The 18,767-nt window shown below is 40.2% G+C and overlaps 1 protein-coding gene across 1 annotated transcript in view; it reads left to right on the forward strand.

The window, feature by feature from the left end:
• ppan (peter pan homolog) overlaps nt 1–9,447 on the forward strand; it is a 28,960-nt gene extending 19,513 nt beyond the window's left edge. Inside the window, exons 9-12 of the mRNA XM_057861212.1 lie at nt 4,890–4,968; nt 5,143–5,272; nt 5,345–5,505; nt 8,936–9,447. Coding sequence (XP_057717195.1) covers nt 4,890–4,968; nt 5,143–5,272; nt 5,345–5,505; nt 8,936–9,345 — 780 coding nt within the window. The 3' untranslated portion in view covers nt 9,346–9,447. The remainder of the gene's footprint in view (nt 1–4,889; nt 4,969–5,142; nt 5,273–5,344; nt 5,506–8,935) is intronic.
• Nucleotides 9,448–18,767: the final 9,320 nt, after the last annotated feature.

The following is an 18,767-nucleotide window of genomic DNA, read 5'->3' on the forward strand; positions in this document are numbered from 1 at the left end:
CCCCCTTGAATCTTGCAACCTTTCGCCACATTTCAGGCTTCAAACATAAAGATATGAAATTTAATTTTTTGGTCAAGAATCAACAACAAGTGGGACAATCGTGAAGTGGAACAACATTTATTGGATAATTTAAACTTTTTTTTAACAAATAAAAAACTGAAAAGTGGGGCGTGCAATATTATTCGGCCCCTTTACTTTCAGTGCAGCTAACTCACTCCAGAAGTTCAGTGAGGATCTCTGAATGATCCAATGTTGTCCTAAATGACCAATGATGATAAATGGAATCCACCTGTGTGTAATCAAGTCTCCGTATAAATGCACCTGCTCTGTGATAGTCTCAGGGTTCTGTTTAAAACCCTTGGGCGTTATTTTATTTTGACTAAATTCTTGTGATTTTGTCCAAAAAATGGCTTTTCCTTTGAAGTGTGATAACTTCGTCATTTCTGAATATTTTTTCACTTTTAACCACTCAAAATGTTCAGTGCCATCAGACCTATCTACACATATAAAGTTTTTTATTTTATTTTTTATTTTTCAATGCCCCCTATGGACAATAATAGTAGCATTATCCGAATAGCAAAACTAATTATGCTGTATAAATATAAAAAGCAAAAGTCTAATTTGAATAATACATATCACATAGAGGCTTGAATAAGTCTTTTAGTCATAACAACCGCTTTTTTTATGCATGCCCAGTTTTTACACATTTGCAGTTTTCTCATTTACACTAAACTCTTGTGATTTTGTCCAAAAAATGGCTTTTCCTTTGAAATGTGATAACCAAGTCATTTCTGAATATTTTTTTCACTTTCAACCACTCAAAATGTTCAGTGGCATCAGACCTATCTACACATATATAGTTTTTTATGTTTTTTATTTTTTTTAATGCCCCCTATGGACTATAATAGTAGCATTATCCGAATAGCAAAACTAATGATACTGTATATATATAAAAAACAAGTCTAATTTGAATATTCCATATGACATAGTTAGAGGCTTGAATAAGTCCACAAGTCGTAACAACCAAATTTTTTATGCATGCCCAGTTTGTACACATTTGCAGTTTTCTCATTTACACTAAACTCTTGTGATTTTGTCCACAAAATGGCTTTTCCTTTGAAATGTGTTAACTAAGTCATTTCTGAATATTTTTTCACTTTCAACCACTCCAAATGTTCAGTGGCATCAGACCTATCTACACATATAGTTTTTTTTATATATATATATTTTTTGTTTTAATGCCCCCTATGGACAATAATAGCAGCATTATCCTAATAGCAAAAGTAACTATGCTGTATATATAAATATAAAAAACAAAAGTATAATTTGAATATTCCATATGACATAGTTAGAGGCTTGAATAAGTCCACAAGTCGTAACAACCAAATTTTTTATGCATGCCCAGTTTTTACACAATTGCAGGTTTCTCATTTACACTAAACCCTTGTGATTTTGTCCAAAAAAATGGCTTTTCCTTTGAAGTGTGATAACTAAGTCATTTCTGAATATTTTTTCACTTTCAACCACTCACAATATTCAGTGGCATCAGACCTATCTACACATATAAAGCTTTTTTTTTTTTTTTTTTTTGTTTTTTTTTTTTGTTTTTTTTTTTTGCCTCCTATGGACAATAATAGCAGCATTATCCTAATAGCAAAACTAACTATGCTATATAGGGTATACATAAATCAAACTAAAGTATTTTATATTACATAATTACATCATTGGATAAGTAAAAGTCGTAACAATAGATTTTTTAAGAACAAGACTGTGACAAAGTGACAACAACTGATTTGATGATAGAATTTATGTTAACAATTTTACAAAACATATATACAATATAACAGTTAACATAATAACAATATACAGAATTCATGACGTGCACTTTGAGATTTGTTTTTTAGATGTAAAGTGCGTTATAAATAAAATGTATTATTATTATTATGTTCGAAGCCCGAAGTGGCTTTGTGCAAAGGCCACATTGTTTGCGCTTGGACGGGGGTCCAGCTCGCTGCTCTCCCAAGCCTTCGGCAAAAGGCGGTGGTTCCCGTTTTAGAACTTCTGGCCGAATTAGAGCCTTGCCAAGTTCCTCAAGAAATAGTCGGCGCTTGTAGCTTTTCTTCACGTTCCACTCAGGGTAGATCTCCGTGAACAGCACAAATGCGCTGAAGAACGAAATGTCCAGCATGTGAAAAAACTCACATTGGCCACCTGAGTGCGCGCCGGCGGCAGGAGTATGTGGCACAGGCCTGCAAATCACAAGCACGCACAACAATAACAGCTTTGATCTTTGATCAGCTTTTACAAGACAAACCTTGATATGCAAAACATGTGCTTACTCACTTTCGTCATGGCCTCGATCGCCGTCATTTTCGTCATGCGCCTCAACGTGGTCATGTCCGTGCCCCCGCCTTCTGCTCCCCGCTTTCATCTCCGTCATTATGTTGTCAACCATTTCCCATTTCTCGTCATCAAAGTCGTCCTCCTCCGGCATCGAAAGTCCGGAAGAATTTCTTCAATGTCTTCTGGGCTCGCCGAAGAAGCGTCCGAACGAAGGTCGTCGTCGGAATCAGGATTTTCTAACACCATCCGAATCGTGTTGTGCAGTGAAATACTTCTCGCCGCCATCGATCACAGTTGTGTTGGAAGAAATGCAAAATGGTGATCCTCGCGAGAACAGAGACTCCCAAAATGCCCAGAACCAATGAGAGTAAAGAAATTCAAACACCCAACCAATAAGAGTTGAAGTTCAAACGACAACAATAAACACGTGTTTTTTTGTTTTGTTTTTTTTTGCATTTCCGGGAAGTACCGGTTTATTGTCTCGTGCACACGTGCAAAATTGCAAATATGCATGCCCAAATAGACTGAAAGTGAGCTCAGACACATAAACACCAATTTTTTTTGTAATGCCAACCGTTTTTATCGCATTAATTTTTTACTAATCTTTATTGAGTTTCGCAAGCAAATTCATGTATTGGCCTATGGCGCCAACTAGTGACTTTTGGGTGACAACACACAAATTCCTCTTTTTGCATGTTTTTGACTCGCCAAAGAAGCGATTGCATCAATAATCACGGGAAATGCATTAAAACACATCAGGTTTACAGCATATCAAAAATCATGATTTATAATGGGAGTCAATGAGCCAAAAAATGGCAAAATAACAAGAGTTTAGTGCAAATCTTCCCAGCCTGTTTGCAATAAGTTAGAAATTCACGGATGGTGCCATTTTGAACTTCTACATGATTTAGTATCCTGCAGGAAATATCAGCTCCCTAGTGTATTTTTTCATATGCTTTTTTTCCTTTTAAACACAGAAAAAAACGAAAAAAGCCAAAAAATGGACAAATAACACCCAGGGGTAAAGTGCAGAGAGCATTATGAAAACCAAGGAACACACCAGGCAGGTCCGAGATACTGTTGTGGAGAAGTTTAAAGCCGGATTTGGATACAAAAAGATTTCCCAAGCTTTAAACATCTCAAGGAGCACTGTGCAAGCCATCATATTGAAATGGAAGGAGCATCAGACCACTGCAAATCTACCAAGACCCGGCCGTCCTTCCAAACTTTCTTCTCAAACAAGGAGAAAACTGATCAGAGATGCAGCCAAGAGGCCCATGATCACTCTGGATGAACTGCAGAGATCTACAGCTGAGGTGGGAAAGTCTGTCCATAGGACAACAATCAGTCATACACTGCACAAATCTGGCCTTCTTGGAAGAGTGGCAAGAAGAAAGCCATTTCTCAAAGATATCCATAAAAAGTCTCGTTTAAAGTTTGCCACAAGCCACCTGGGAGACACACCAAACATGTGGAAGAAGGTGCTCTGGTCAGATGAAACCAAAATTGAACTTTTTGGCCACAATGCAAAACGATATGTTTGGCGTAAAAGCAACACAGCTCATCACCCTGAACACACCATCCCCACTGTCAAACGTGGTGGCAGCATCATGGTTTGGGCCTGCTTTTCTTCAGCAGGGACAGGGAAGATGGTTAAAATTGACGGGAAGATGGATGCAGCCAAATACAGGAACATTCTGGAAGAAAACCTGTTGGTATCTGCACAAGACCTGAGACTGGGACGGAGATTTATCTTCCAACAGGACAATGATCCAAAACATAAAGCCAAATCTACAATGGAATGGTTAAAAAATAAACGTATCCAGGTGTTAGAATGGCCAAGTCAAAGTCCAGACCTGAATCCAATCGAGAATCTGTGGAAAGAGCTGAAGACTGCTGTTCACAAACACTCTCCATCCAACCTCACTGAGCTCGAGCTGTTTTGCAAGGAAGAATGGGCAAGAATGTCAGTCTCTCGATGTGCAAAACTGATAGAAACATACCCCAAGCGACTTGCAGCTGTAATTGGAGCAAAAGGTGGCGCTACAAAGTATTAACGCAAGGGGGCCGAATAATATTGCATGCCCCACTTTTCAGTTTTTTATTTGTTAAAAAAGTTTAAATTATTCAATAAATTTTGTTCCACTTCACGATTGTGTCCCACTTGTTGTTGATTCTTGACAAAAAATTAACATTTTATATCTTTATGTTTGAAGCCTGAAATGTGGCGATTTATGTTTGAAGCCTGAAATGTGGCGAAAGGTTGCAAGGTTCAAGGGGGCCGAATACTTTTGCAAGGCACTGTGTATATATATATATATTTTTTTTTTTTCAATATCGCAGTATATCGCAAACCCCCCAAAAATCGCAGCAATAGTTTTTTTCCCCAATATTGTTCAGGCCTAGTATTTACTACTAAAAAAGTGAATAATTGCATTTTTTAATCAAAAAAATAAACAGTTTTTTAAATAATAAGGATAATTGTGAAAATGAGTGCCCTTAGTGTTAAATCAAAAGCTGTCTTATCTGGAACTCTGTGCTCACAGATCGGGCCTCGCATGACTCTGCAGCTGACCAAAATACAAGACGGCATGACGGGGGGAAACATCATGTATCACAGCACCAGTAAGTCCGTTCAACCGTCTCGGTCCATCCGCTCCTCGTGGTGCAGAGGATGACAACGTCTGTATGAAATCTGTGATTTCGCTACAAGTAAACGCTTACTGATGCACCTGTAGATATTTCATGTGGACATGCCGCTAGTTTAGCATCGTTATTGAAAGCAAATCCTCCTTGTAGTCTCCAAGACCGAGGAGGAAATTGAGGAGATCCTGCAGAGGAAGGAGGCCCAGATAAAGGCCAAAGAGGAGCGCCGGAAGAAGCAAGAGAAAAATGTTGCTCAGAAGAAAACCCAAAGGGAGGAACACAAGTATGTCGTATCGTGTCTGCCTCAGTCATTTGTAATTCAAGGAAGAGGCTTGATTTCTGTATGTGTCAACAGGAAGAAGAGCCTAGCAGGCATCAAGAAAAAAGGCGAAGATAAGGACCAGGACAGCGAGGTGGAAGATCCGGGCGAGCAAGACGATCGAGGGGCGGCAAACGTGGACTCTGATGACGAGGCCGAATACTACAGGCAGGCTGTGGGAGAAGAGCCAGATGAAGGTTAGTAGTGTTTTTTTTAGTATTTTTTTTAAAGGAGCAATATGTAATATATTCAACTTTTCATTAAATGGCCCAAATATTTCAATAGACATTTAAGGCTATGTCTGCACTAGGACGGATAATTTTTTGTCATGTAATTTGGCCAATATTTTATAAATGTCCGCACTACATTAAAGGTGCGTTTATAAACGCCCCGCTCCCACACGGGACACCTGCGTTTGTGCAGAGTACGCATGCGCAAAAACAGCGCGTGTGATGTCATCGTCCACACGGGTGACGCTCACGAAAGGGTTTACTAACCTTTAGTTTTGTATAAATGCGAAATCATATTGGAGGTATTGCGTCCTCGGCAGCCACCCTCCGCAAACATGTTTTACATTTCGGCTGGCCCTCCTCCTCTAAGCTGCGGTCACCTGTAACTTTTCTGTAGCCGAAGTGTTCCCATACAAGCGAGTTTTCTTCGATAGGGGAAAAAGCTTCACCTCTTTCAGCCATCATGTAGCACAGCTGACTCGCTGACACTGAGCAAAGACCTGCATTTTTCGGACAATGAAATAACCAATACCGAAGGGACAGTATGACGGAAAATTTTGGCGGTTTTGAAACCTTGATGTTTTCATACCACGGTATACCTTGAAACTGGTAATCGGCACATGTCGAGTCCGTAGTTTATGAAATTACACGGCCCCCTACCACGTGTAATAAAATCTCCGGACAAGAGGTACATTGATGTAGCCGGCATGCCGTAAACTCTAATAAATCAAACACTCGAAACCATTATCCGTCCTAGTTTAGACGTAGCCTAAAGAAACATGTTTTTTTGGGGCGGGGGACAAGATCGTGGGCACAGGCGGCCGAAATGGGTTTTCTCAGGTGGATAGCTGGCGTCTCCCTTAGAGACGGGGTGAGAAACGCTGCTATTCGTGAGAGGCTCAGTCGAGTCACTGCTCCTTCACGTAGAAAGGAGTCAGTAACCTTAGGTGGTTTGGGTATCTGGTGCAGATGCCAGCAGGGCGCTTCCCAAGGAAGGTGTTCCTGACAAGTCCAGCTGTTCCCATTTTAAAAAGTCGATTGTCAGCCCATAAATTTCCGACCCTCCACCAATCAGCCAATTACGGGTCTTGTTTTCGTCCAGTCTACCACAGCTCTTTAGGCTTCGTAAACTAAGGTTGCACAAATATGACAAGGATATGCATATACGTCGTGCACTTGTACTACAAGTACGTTAATTTACATAAGAACTACTACAATTACATGTGCTTAAATGTACTTTAAGTACGTGTACTTGCGTGTGCTTGTACTACAAGTGCATGTATTCGAGATAGACCGAATATCGGTACCAATATTTGGAAATTTTGCGTGTATCAGCCTTTTTTAGTCCGACCGGCCGATATGAACAAAATAATTTAAAACTGGATTATTTCGGCTCAGATGCAGCCACACCTCTCTCTCCCGCCTGCTGTCTCCTGCACTAGTATTCACCCCGTCCTCTGATTGATTAAATGGTAATGGTGAATGGAGTTTCGCTTAGAGCTTCTTATTGTGCCTTTCCACCTTTATAAGGACCTCAAAGCGCTTCACACTACATCCTCATCTACATACTGATGACACAGCACCAGGAGCAACGTGGGATTTTGTATCTTGCTAAAAGATACTTAGACGAGGTCATCAGAGCTGAGAATTCAGCGAAACATTCAGGGAGCTATTAGCCAAGTTTTTATCTAACTTTACAGGAGCTCTGCTGAGCCAGAGAACTCCCTGTATTTTTGTTGTGCAGTTATCCCTCGTTTTTCGTGGTTAATGGGGACCAGAACCCGGCGCAATAAGTGGAAAAACCGCCAAGTAGCGCGCACCCCAAAAAAAAACGACTTTTTTTTTTTTATTCCTTGTGTTCCATGTATTTATTCAGATTTTGCATTGGAAAGAGATACATATGACATGTTTTTCCCTTTTTTTGTCCCAAAGTATAATTTTTAAAAAAGTGCATATTTTAAGCACTTCAAATGTAATTATTATGATAGGTTTTAAAGATGTTACTGTCCCACTGAATTATTTTTCTAACAAGAATAAAGTACTGTTGTTTTGGAGTATCAAATGATTACTGGCGAGCAGAATGTACATCTATTAGAATGTAATATTGGCCTCATATCCAGTGTTGATAATTTTACTTTAAAAAAGTAATTAGTTGCAAATTACTTGTCCCAAAAAGTAATTGCATTAGTAACTCAGTTACCTGAATGTAAGAGTAATTAGTTACTTGGCAAAGTAACTAGTGATCATTTTCATGTTTTTTTTTTCCCTCAAAAAAAAAAAAAAAAAAAAGGTCACACAATGTGAAGTTTAAAGGGTTTTGGGGACAATTGCCCTAGCCCAATTCTTTACTCTCCACTTAACTAGACACAAGTGTCTTGCTAGATAGTAGCAAATGTGACACACAGAAGGCCTTGCTAAAATTTGTTTAAATATATTGTTCTACGTAAATTAACCAAGGTAGCCCCCCACATTTTTACCACACCAAATCTGGCCCCCTTTGCAAAAAGTTTGGACACCCCTGTTTAACTGATGATCCGTAGACGAGGCCAGCTTCTTTCACTTGGTACCAGCTAAATATTATTAAAAAAATGATGGTGTAAGAAATAAACATCTTGAATTTGAAACTGTATGTTGTACTACACGCGCGTGTACCACAAGCATTTGCGCTTGTACGACTAGTATACCAACCAAACGCAATTACTCCAGAAATTGTTTTTTCTAGTTTCTAATTAAAATGCAATGTTGGTATGATAACGCAGTACTTATCTGGCAGCACAAAGGGGAAAGGAGATATGTGCTTCAATCAGATGCGGGTAGAGTGGCCAAAATTTTATTCAAGTAAGAACAGAATTACTTCATAATATTGAAGTAAAAATAGCCATCCAAAATTGTTCTTATTGTACGGGTGGAAAAGTATTTGTTGAATAGAATACTCAAGTTATGATTAACATTGTAACTGCTTACAATGTCTGATCTATATCAGCTATATGAACTGTTATTATACTGTACTATAACCTATGACATGACCATATTTGGCTGAAAAGATGACACAAAAATCATCGAATTCAGACCAGAACAACACTATGAAACATCCCCTATCCAAAGAGCATGAGTGCCCTCTAGTGGAGAAAAAATATTGTTACCTTTGAATGGTGTAATTGAGTCATGTGGTTATTGTTGCGACATATTGGCGAAATTGAGACTGCCACTGTCGGCATCACTGGGAGAAATAAAGCCAATATGAAGAATTAGGAGGAAAAATGCAATTAAGTAAATGTACCGCATTACTACCCACCTCTGGCCTCAATACGTTCATCTTGGTAGCAGTACGATTTTTGTCCCAATCTTACATATTGCTCTTTAAATATTCACTTATCTAACCAAATCCCTTCTTCAGATATGTTCCCTGGAGCAAAGAGAAGAAGAAGCAAAGACAGCCCTCGAGGACCTGCCAAAAAGATGAGGAAGCTCTCTGGTGAGAAAACAAGCAGCAAAGATAAAGATGCGAAAAGAAGTGTCCTCGGAGGACGCTTCAAGGATAAACAGGCAAAGAAATTTGGCGACAAAGAGAAGACACCCTTTAGAAAGAAACTGTCGCCTGGAGGAAAGCCATTCCGGAAGAAACAGAGTGAAGGGGGAAATAAATTTGGGGGCAAAAAGAAGTTTGATGGCAAAAGAACTTTTGGTGGAAAGATGAATAAGGGTAAAGCGTTCCCATCAAAGGGACAGAAAGGCAAAGCAGCCTTCAACAAGAAAAGCGGTGGAGGAGCGAAACAAGGCTTCAAACACAAGAAAGGAAAAGGCTGATAGGTTTGATAAATACAAGGACTATTTCCTGGAAAAAAAACAAAGGTATATGGACAACTTTATTGGTATTTCACATGCTCATTTCTAATAAATTGCTGAAGAAAAAATTTGGGTCACTTTTTCTAACTTTGCTGCGGTGATTGCTGGGTTACAAGTAAGGGCAGGGACCTGTTGGTACCTCACGATACAATACGATTTGCAATACAAAGCTCATGATAACGATCTCACGATATGGCGATACGATTATCGAAACATTGGTCGGGAAGTCATTTTAGGATATTCTACAAAACTAACAGGAAAAACAAGCGATTTTCATTCTTCTCCTGTAAATTGGAACGAGTTTATCACTAGTTGACGTCCAATCCACTTGAACTGGTAGGGTATGTTCATTTGCTGCCGGGCCCTCCCACTTTAATCGGATGAGACGTCTATGGCGGTCAATGGCAAACCAATGAGTTTCGTTTGAGGGCATTTCAGGTCATTTGCTGTTGATTTTCAGTCACTTTCTGTTGATTTGGGGTCATTTCAGGGTCCCTTCCTGCTGATTATGGCGGCATTTTTGGGTCACTTCCAACTTAAAATTACAGTTTTCAAGTTAAATATGGTAATATTAAGGAAGGGCAGGGTTTGCATTGATTGTGTTCAAGATATGACAGGCCTTAGCAAGAATTGAAATACCTCGAGATATGTCCGAGCCAAACTTAGCTAATGTGGGGGTTCCAGCAGATCTTGTCATCGATTAATACACCAAGAAATTTACAGTCAAACACTTGATCTAACATCACTATCATCATTATCTTGTATGTTGAAATCAATATCATACAATTGCCAAACACCATAAAGTGTATCACAAAAGTCGTTAAATTATTGTTTCTTTGCGGCCCGGAAGCAAATGCGCCACGGACCCGTACTTGGGGATCACTGGTATAAAGCAGAGGATGAATGGTGAAATGTATAATCAGACTTTGAGCCACGACCTCCTTCCCTCTGTCAGAGACTTGAAGTTGAGTCGTGGCTGGATCTTCCAACATGACAATGGTCCGAAGCACACCGCCAAGCAGACCAAGGAGTGGCTGCATAGAAAGCATTTCAAGGTTCTGGGGTGGCCTAGCCAGTCTCCAGACCTCAATCCAATAGAAAATCCTTGGATGGAGCTGAAATTTCGTGTTTCTCAACGACAGCCCTGAAACCAAAACAGATGTAGCGCAGCCCACCCAGACGTGAGTCGTGCCCACCCATTCAAAATGTCAGGATTATCTATTGTAGCGTCCCACTGGATATAGAAAACGCACGAGAGTTGGTGTCGCCTACTTTTTATTGCATGATTAACGGTTACTGTTGGCCGCAACCACCCCGAATAAGCAATCACCAAAACAAGCTGTTTTTCCAACCTCGTTTGTTATGCGCATGCTTCCTCTCTCTCCTGACACATTCTCGCAGTCGGACATCCGGGCATTAATGACGTCATATTGAAATGGGGGCAAAACACGAGTCATAAGCAGTTGCTCTGTCGTGCATTGTAGTACAAACGCGTAGAACTTTTGTCTTATTTGCGGTCTTTTTTCCGTCGGAATGACTAAAAGTTGCCGTATTGCGAGTTGCAACATAAGGACGAGTTCGGAGCCACATTTGAAGTTCTTCATTCTTCCTCGTGAGAAGAAAAGCACAAGCAAATGGCTGAAAGCAATCAATCGATGAACAGTAAAAGACTGTTCCATGGACCATTCTCGCCAGTGGGAACCTAAATCCAGGCACATTTACGTTTGCAGCAGACATTTTACTACTGGTGAGTAAACTTAAATCGATCTACCCCCCCCCCCCCCCCCCATTTAGCTGCTAGGATTCAATAGACTAGGCAGTGGTTATTAATACCGTAACCGACAACTCGCAAAGCGTTATTTTTCTTCTGCCAAGAACTGCTCTGATCGGTCAATTGGTATATTATTGGCCTGGTGAGAATTGGTTATTTTGCCGTGACGTGTTCACGGCTAAATAACGCTTGTAGGCGAATTACCGGTTACAGCAGAAATAATCACTCCGTATATACTACCAGTTTTCTTAGTTCCACACAGTACATATTCCACGTAATTGATAAAGGTCAACTTACTGGGTGACTTTATGAGGTAGTTTTAGATGTTTCCAAACTCCACTGCAGGCAATTCTTTTGGATTGTTTATCCAGCTATCAGCTGTGACGTTATATGGGCAGATTTGAAGGCCAATAGACGCTCATTTTAAATTGTATCGCCGCCTCGCGTCTGTCGGCAGTGACTCGTGATCATAAGTCATGTTTAAGACGTTCTTATGAAAAAAAAAAAGCCGCAAAACACAGCTGAAATAAATGAATTTCAGACGACGTTTGTCTACGGATGTTTACCTGTGCGTGCCCCAATCTCAAAATGGCGACACGTTGCTATGCGAGATGACGTCATTGTGACATCACGCCGACTGCGAGAATAAGACAGATGAATGGGGGAAAAAAATAAGCCCCCAAAAAATTAATGCAGCCTCAACGGGACAAAAGCCAGTGTCCTACTTGCACCGGTCCCAAGCCTGTAGAAATGCAGAGGGTAAAAAAAAAGCCTGCATTGGGGGTGCCCCCTCAAGATTTCTTAGTGCCCACTCTGGTGGGTAAACCTAGATCCGGGCCTGCTACAAACATTTTCTCTTTTTCATGTCAGGAGTAGGAATATCATTATCACTTAAATTTCATTAAATTCATTCACATTGTTAAACACTAGATAGCGGCATACGTTTATTTAGAATCGATACAAATATGACACACCGCCCCAGAAATGATACTTAATTAAAAAAATAAAATAGTTCACATACCTTTCCTTACTTTTATTCGGCTTACTTATTTCCATCTTATGATTTTGGAAATCTTTATAGTATGCAATAAAGAATATCCCTGTTCCTAAGCACTGTGCTTACTAGAGGTGTGCATCGGTACTGCCCTCACGATTCGATTCGATTATGATTCGGAGGGCCACGATTCGATTCAGATGGTCACGATTCGGTTCGATTCGGCAATGCATCGCGATGCCTTAAAGCCTGGGATGCATTAAAATTCTAAAGCAAAGCATATTTTTCGTGAATCATGAGGCAACACAAGCGGTCAGACATTAAACAACTTTTTATTGGCTCTTGTGTCACTCCTGGTTGAAGTCAAATGAAAATACTTTTAGATATATATTTTAAAAAAAAACACACACAAAAAAAACAGATCACAGCATTTAATTGGTGCTTTGAATGAGACCAGGGCTTTCTCTTTTTTTTTTACACACAGTAGCAGCCTTTCACACAGTGCAACATCTGAACTCCTGGGCAAAATCAGTAATAACAGTCACTGTATTTTAGTCACAACAACCCATCGATAAAAATATTCAAGTAAATATTAAAGCGACAAAGAAAATATTGTAGTGCAGCAGCATCTTTATCGCAATATCAATCCAGGGATCAGTTCAGTTGCAAACAAAACATCCATCTAAATTGCAATGTACAAAAATAAAATGTTGGCCTAGCCCACTATATATGTGCAATCAACTTAGAAATGCAATCAGCAACTACCACATAACAATAAAACATAATGAATTAAAATGAAGTGCAGCATCATTTTAGCAACCATAACAATCTGTTTCAACATGAGGAAATATCATTTATTTTGCAATAAAGAAAGCAGAGAGATAGTAGAGGTTATAGATGGGGCCTAAAAAATCCAGCCCGACCCGACACGGCCCGCTGGTATTGAAGCCCGGCCCGGCTTGGAGTGACGTGGAAAAAAAAAAAAAACACAGCAGCAGCAATTTATTTTCATTTCTTCGAGATGGCAGAAAAAACGCGTGTTTCTTAATGTTTAAATAGTCTACATATTTTTGTGATCATTATAGAAGCATTTGCACAACGAAATAACGCTGGGAAAGTTTAATATAAAAAAAAAAAAAAAAAACGAGTTTGCAGACACACAGAGGAGAGGATTCAAAAGGATCACATTTGTGTTGCCTTTGTGTGCATAAAAAAGTGTCTTTCGTTACGAATTCTCAGTTGGCAGAAAAAAAACGCAAGATTTCTTAATGTTTAAATAGTCTACATATTTTTGTGATCATTATAAAATCATTTACACAACGAAATAACGCTGGGAAAGTTTAATATATATAATAAATAAAAAAAACGAGTTTGCAGACACACAGAGGAGAGGATTCAAAAGGATCACATTTGTGTTGCCTTTGTGTGCATAAATAAAAGTGTCTTTCGTAACGAATCGCAAGCGCCACAGCGGAGGAGGAGAAGGAAAAGCGCGCGGCGCCACTGCTTCATGTGAGTGCACAAGCAAATGCACAATACAGAGAGCCTGCTCTCGGTTTTATCCCCCCTTTTTTTTTTTTTTTTTTTAATATATAATTTATTAGTCCGGCGCGGGGCGGCCCGACCCGACCCAAACGTGAATGCTTAACATTTTGGGCCCGAACTTGGGCACAAGATCTAACCTCTAAGTAAGAGATAGGACATAACATAACAATGGCTGAAGCAGAGAAAGAGTGAGCAAGAAAGATTCTTGATGCACCTAAGACATTGAAAGCTGACATCTGGAGACATTTTGGCTTCTATGAGGTTGGTGGGAAACTTGACCAGAGTTATGCAGTGTGTAAAAAATGAAACATGACAATCATAATACAAATGGGGAAACCAAATCCATTGCATCACCGGAATTGCGCAGGGAAGATTTTTTAACGTACTTATATATTTTAAAATGCGCTGAATCGATTCGGCTTGTTGCCCGCATCGAATCGAATCGTCCATGCCCCGCATCGGGATGCATCGCCACATCGATTATTGTTGACACCACTAGTGCTTATTATTTACAAAAAACTAACAATACAGAGTGTTCTCCCCGTGCCTGCGTGGGTTTCCTCCGGGAACTCCGGTTTCCTCCCACATCCCAAAAACATACTGTACACGGTAGGCTGATTGAACACTCTAAATTTTTCCGAAGGTATGAGTGTGTGCGTGAATGGCTGTATGTCTCCTTGTGCCCTGCGATTGGCTGGCAACCAGTTCAGGGTGTCCCGTCTGCTGCCCGTAGTTAGCTGGGATAGGCTCCAGCACCTCCGCGACCCTCGTGAGGAAAAGCGGCATGGAAAATGAATGAATGAATGAATAACAATTACTCCCGTACATCTAGGACGAGCCACTTACAAGACTAGCACTGTCGTGTATTACAACTCCCATACATCTAGGACGAGCCACTTACAAGACTAGCACTGTCGTGTATTACAAGTACTGCTTTGAACACGTCTTCACAGACAAAGCAATGACACGGGCTTAAAAAAGTCAACTTTGTGTGTAAATCACACTTAATGACAACACGATCTCACAGTTGAAATAGACGACATCCACTTAATTTAATTCTATTGAAGATATATAATGCTGAGGCAATTTGACAACTTTAGTTTTAAAAAGAAACATGCAGTTTATCCAGTAGATGAAGCTCTTGCAGTGTGTCAAATGGCTCGAAACAGTGATTTGTCTGAGTTCGTCTGCGTGGCTGTTGCGTGCCCGGTGGGGCTCGCGTGCGGCTGGATGTGATTGGGCGCGCTCGGGCGGGGGGTCCTGGTGCCGAGATTGGCGATGGGGCGGCATAGGGTCGGTCGCCAACGGGCTTACACTCACAAGGGATTACTGTGTTCTAAATCACAGAGATGATTTGTGTACACTCTACCCCTTTCTATCACTTAGCTTATAGAGCCTACCCACGTACCACGTGTTCGCTGTAGGGTTCCGCCCACTTGTCCGTCAAAACGACTCTGTATTAGCATTGTTTTCAATTGATGGCGCAATTTAAAATGCATTTCATGGAAGACCCGGTGCTTTCTGATGCCGCAAACTCACTGGATCTGTTGCATAAAAGGCGTTATGAGGAAAAGCTTCGTTCTATACAGTCGCCAGATCCATATTTGATGCCCAAATCGATGTTTTTCGACCCACTGTCTTCGTCCTGTCTGCCTGACATCTGCTACGCTGATATTTACAATGATCTTGTCCACACAAAATCAGCCTATTCTCACGAAAAACTTCAAGAGCTTGGACACTTATAAATACTTCGTTGCTGGTTGGGTGAAACAGGTCCTCGTTTGGCAGGAATCTATCTTGTGCTTGGAAAGGTGAGTTACGAAATTTTCAATTCGAATTCTTTTGTTATTGGTAACATCCACTGTCAAGTCTAATGTATTTCATGTCGTTTGTCAATGGAGTTAAGGCTTTTAATGTTTATATGGTTTAGCGATAGCACTCACTACATACATATGTGTATGTTGTCGGCGATTAGCCTAGCAATGATCTTAATTGTGGTTATTTGTCAGCCCCGTAGACGAGGCCAGTTTCTTTTACTTGGTACCAGCTAAATATTATTCAAAAAATAACGATGGTGGAAGAAAGGGAAGTCACAAACATCTTGAATTTGAAACTCTGTCGTACTACGTCGTATGTTGTCGGCGATTAGCCTAGCAATGATCTTAATTGTGGTTATTTGTCAGCCCCGTAGACGAGGCCAGTTTCTTTTACTTGGTACCAGCTAAATATTATTCAAAAAATAACGATGGTGGAAGAAAGGGAAGTCACAAACATCTTGAATTTGAAACTATGTCGTACTACGTCGTATGTTGTCGGCGATTAGCCTAGCAATGATCTTAATTGTGGTTGTCAGGCCAAAACCCTCTAAATATATATTAAATGCATCTTACCGGATATAAAATGACTACTACATAGTCTGTGGTGATTTTTTGGTGTCCAGTTTTCACGTCGAATTGCAGCCGTCCATTTCGCTCTTCTCTTTGGATCCCTCGGAATACGGTAAAACTTCAAGTCTCTCCTTCCATCTTCTCTGTTAGTGCAACCAACAGCCACACACGCCTTCACCATTTTGATTATTAATGTTAAGGAGCAGAAAAACACGCCGTAAATAGGAGAAATGTACGTAGCCGTAATAGGTTAACACTGTGTTTTGACGGACAAGTGGGTGGAACCCTACAGCGAACACGTGGTACGTGGGTAGGCTCTATAGACTCCCCCAGCTCCTTCCCCCTCTTCCCCTGGTCAACAGGACCCCCACATGGTGTCAACCGGAAATACATTTAGCTGACGATAGCACCAACATATTAGTAGTTAGTGTAGTTAGGCGTTTAATGTATTTCTTGTTGTTGTTTGTGTTTCTTTTCTTCTGTTCCCGCATAACCCTGTCCTGTTCGCTGCTTTGTTATATTAAACAAGGTATGTTGAATGATCACAATCGGTCTTTGTCAGTCACGTGGCCAAACTAGCGGACACGCCCCCATGCGCCATTTTGAGTGTACAACGGATGTAAACAAACCACAACAGGAGTAGCTCCGACGCCACATTACTGTCTCCAACTTCATCGCTGGATATAAAAAAGTCCCTAGTTTACGGTATCAGCGCTTACATTTTAAAAACTATAAATCTCTCGAAGCTCACGGACATTTAACGAATGGCTCGGTGCAGGATTTTCGCATTTCGACCGCAGGACTGCGACAACACAGTCGTCACTCGTTGCTCCTCTCAGAAACATGATACAGCTCTTACTTGAACATCCTTGAACTTGAATTGTACCTTGAATATCATCTTAAACATCACATGACTAAAACAGGTGAAGGAACTGTCATAATGACATGCAAATTCATGTATATTGCACAATATATTGTTTCAGTGTTGACATTGCCATGCAAAGGTGCAATTCTCTCACTGCAGGACTTATCATGTGAAGAGGGACAAATTTACTTGAACACGTTATTCTACAACTACTGTTATTTTACTTCATATGCACGTTTTATATTTCCTTGTATTGCTATTTTCTGTTTACCATTGTGCTGCTGCTGTGTTTTGATTGAGAATTTTAGTAAAAATTATAACTCCAAAAAACAGTAAACCTGTCAAACATCTCGTTTTGTTAGCAAGCATCGTATTTCCTATTCAGTGTTTATCTCCACAAAATTGTTTGAATGTAATTAGTAAAAAAAAAAAAAAAGTACTTTTCATTATCAAAACCAACACTAGTGTTTTATGTACCTAAGAGAGGCAAGGAGTCAAGACTTCAAAATTGTCACTGACATACTTTATTAAACAGGTTTAAGTCATCTACAAATGTATAAAAAAAAAACTGCTTGTACAAACTCTACGAAAAGAAAATTCTCTATTGTAAATTATTATATTATTATAAATTGTCTATACTACTATTGGCTTATCAGGGCACAGCAGAAAGTGACAACCTTATCCAACATTGTGGCTTCTTCACCTTCACATGGAAGAATCATGTTTATGGGTATGGTTCCTGTTAAGATCTTATACTTCTGACAAACATCTCCGATGACCCTTTCAACATGGAACAAATGGCTCCCTTGGGTGTAATACATATTAACCCTCATGCTACACTGTCTACATTTTTTGTAAATTTTCGAATTTCTCACCTTTAAATCAAAGAAAAAGCATATTAAAAAAACACCAGAGAGCTGCCATTTCCAGGGGGTGTCTAAAATGTCCTGAATTTCAAAATGCCACCTGCTGAGCTTTCTAAGGCATTGCAGCAATGAGATTTTACTTTTGATACTGAAACATAGCATTTTTACATTTTTTGTAGCATAGACACCCATTATAATTCCAATTTTTGAATGCATTGTAAACCTAATGTGCAAAAATGCATTTCCCGCGATTACCACATCAATTGCTTTATTTACGCTTGTTCAGACGTATGCATGCCAAATTTTTGGGTTGAGAGCATTTACACCCCTTCACCGTTAGGTAACGCCAGAGGCTCGCAAATGATTTTGCCTTTTTGCAGCCGGCTCCAAAATTTTGCATCTGTGTTCAACAATTCCGGTCGGGGCTTTAGTAGGGCTTGGTGGGGACCTCCAGAAATGACTGGCCGAGTTCTTTTTCAAAAAATAAAGTGTTTGTTTGAATTTTATACGTCTACGCAATACGCATGCGTGTGAGTGTCTTTAGTTCAAACGGATGTTCTGCATAGAGATTGGCACAGATTTCGAAAGTTACGTTTTGAGTTGCGTTTTTGAATCTCAACTATGATTGGTCCGCCTCGTGTTTGAATTTATTAGCCCGCGATTGGTCAAGCTCCGATTGATAGAAAGAGGAGGTCCTCCTCTTATTACGCGGCGTCATCCTAGGGAGCGTCAGGATGACGGGAGTCATAATAGTCGGGTCGGATCCATCGGGCAGCGCCGATCATACTTATGGAACTCGGAAAACAAAAAAGCGATATGGCATCCAACCAACGAAGTGGCTGGACATTACGTCCCTGCGCGAATCCCCACGTTGTATGCAGTATGATGCTAGATGAGCAGTCGGGAGACGGCGTTTGCGTTATTTGAAACCAGGAGATCGTCGCGAAAATAGTCG

The sequence above is a fragment of the Corythoichthys intestinalis genome, chromosome 16 (genome assembly GCF_030265065.1).
Source record: "Corythoichthys intestinalis isolate RoL2023-P3 chromosome 16, ASM3026506v1, whole genome shotgun sequence".
NCBI lineage: Eukaryota > Metazoa > Chordata > Actinopteri > Syngnathiformes > Syngnathidae > Corythoichthys > Corythoichthys intestinalis.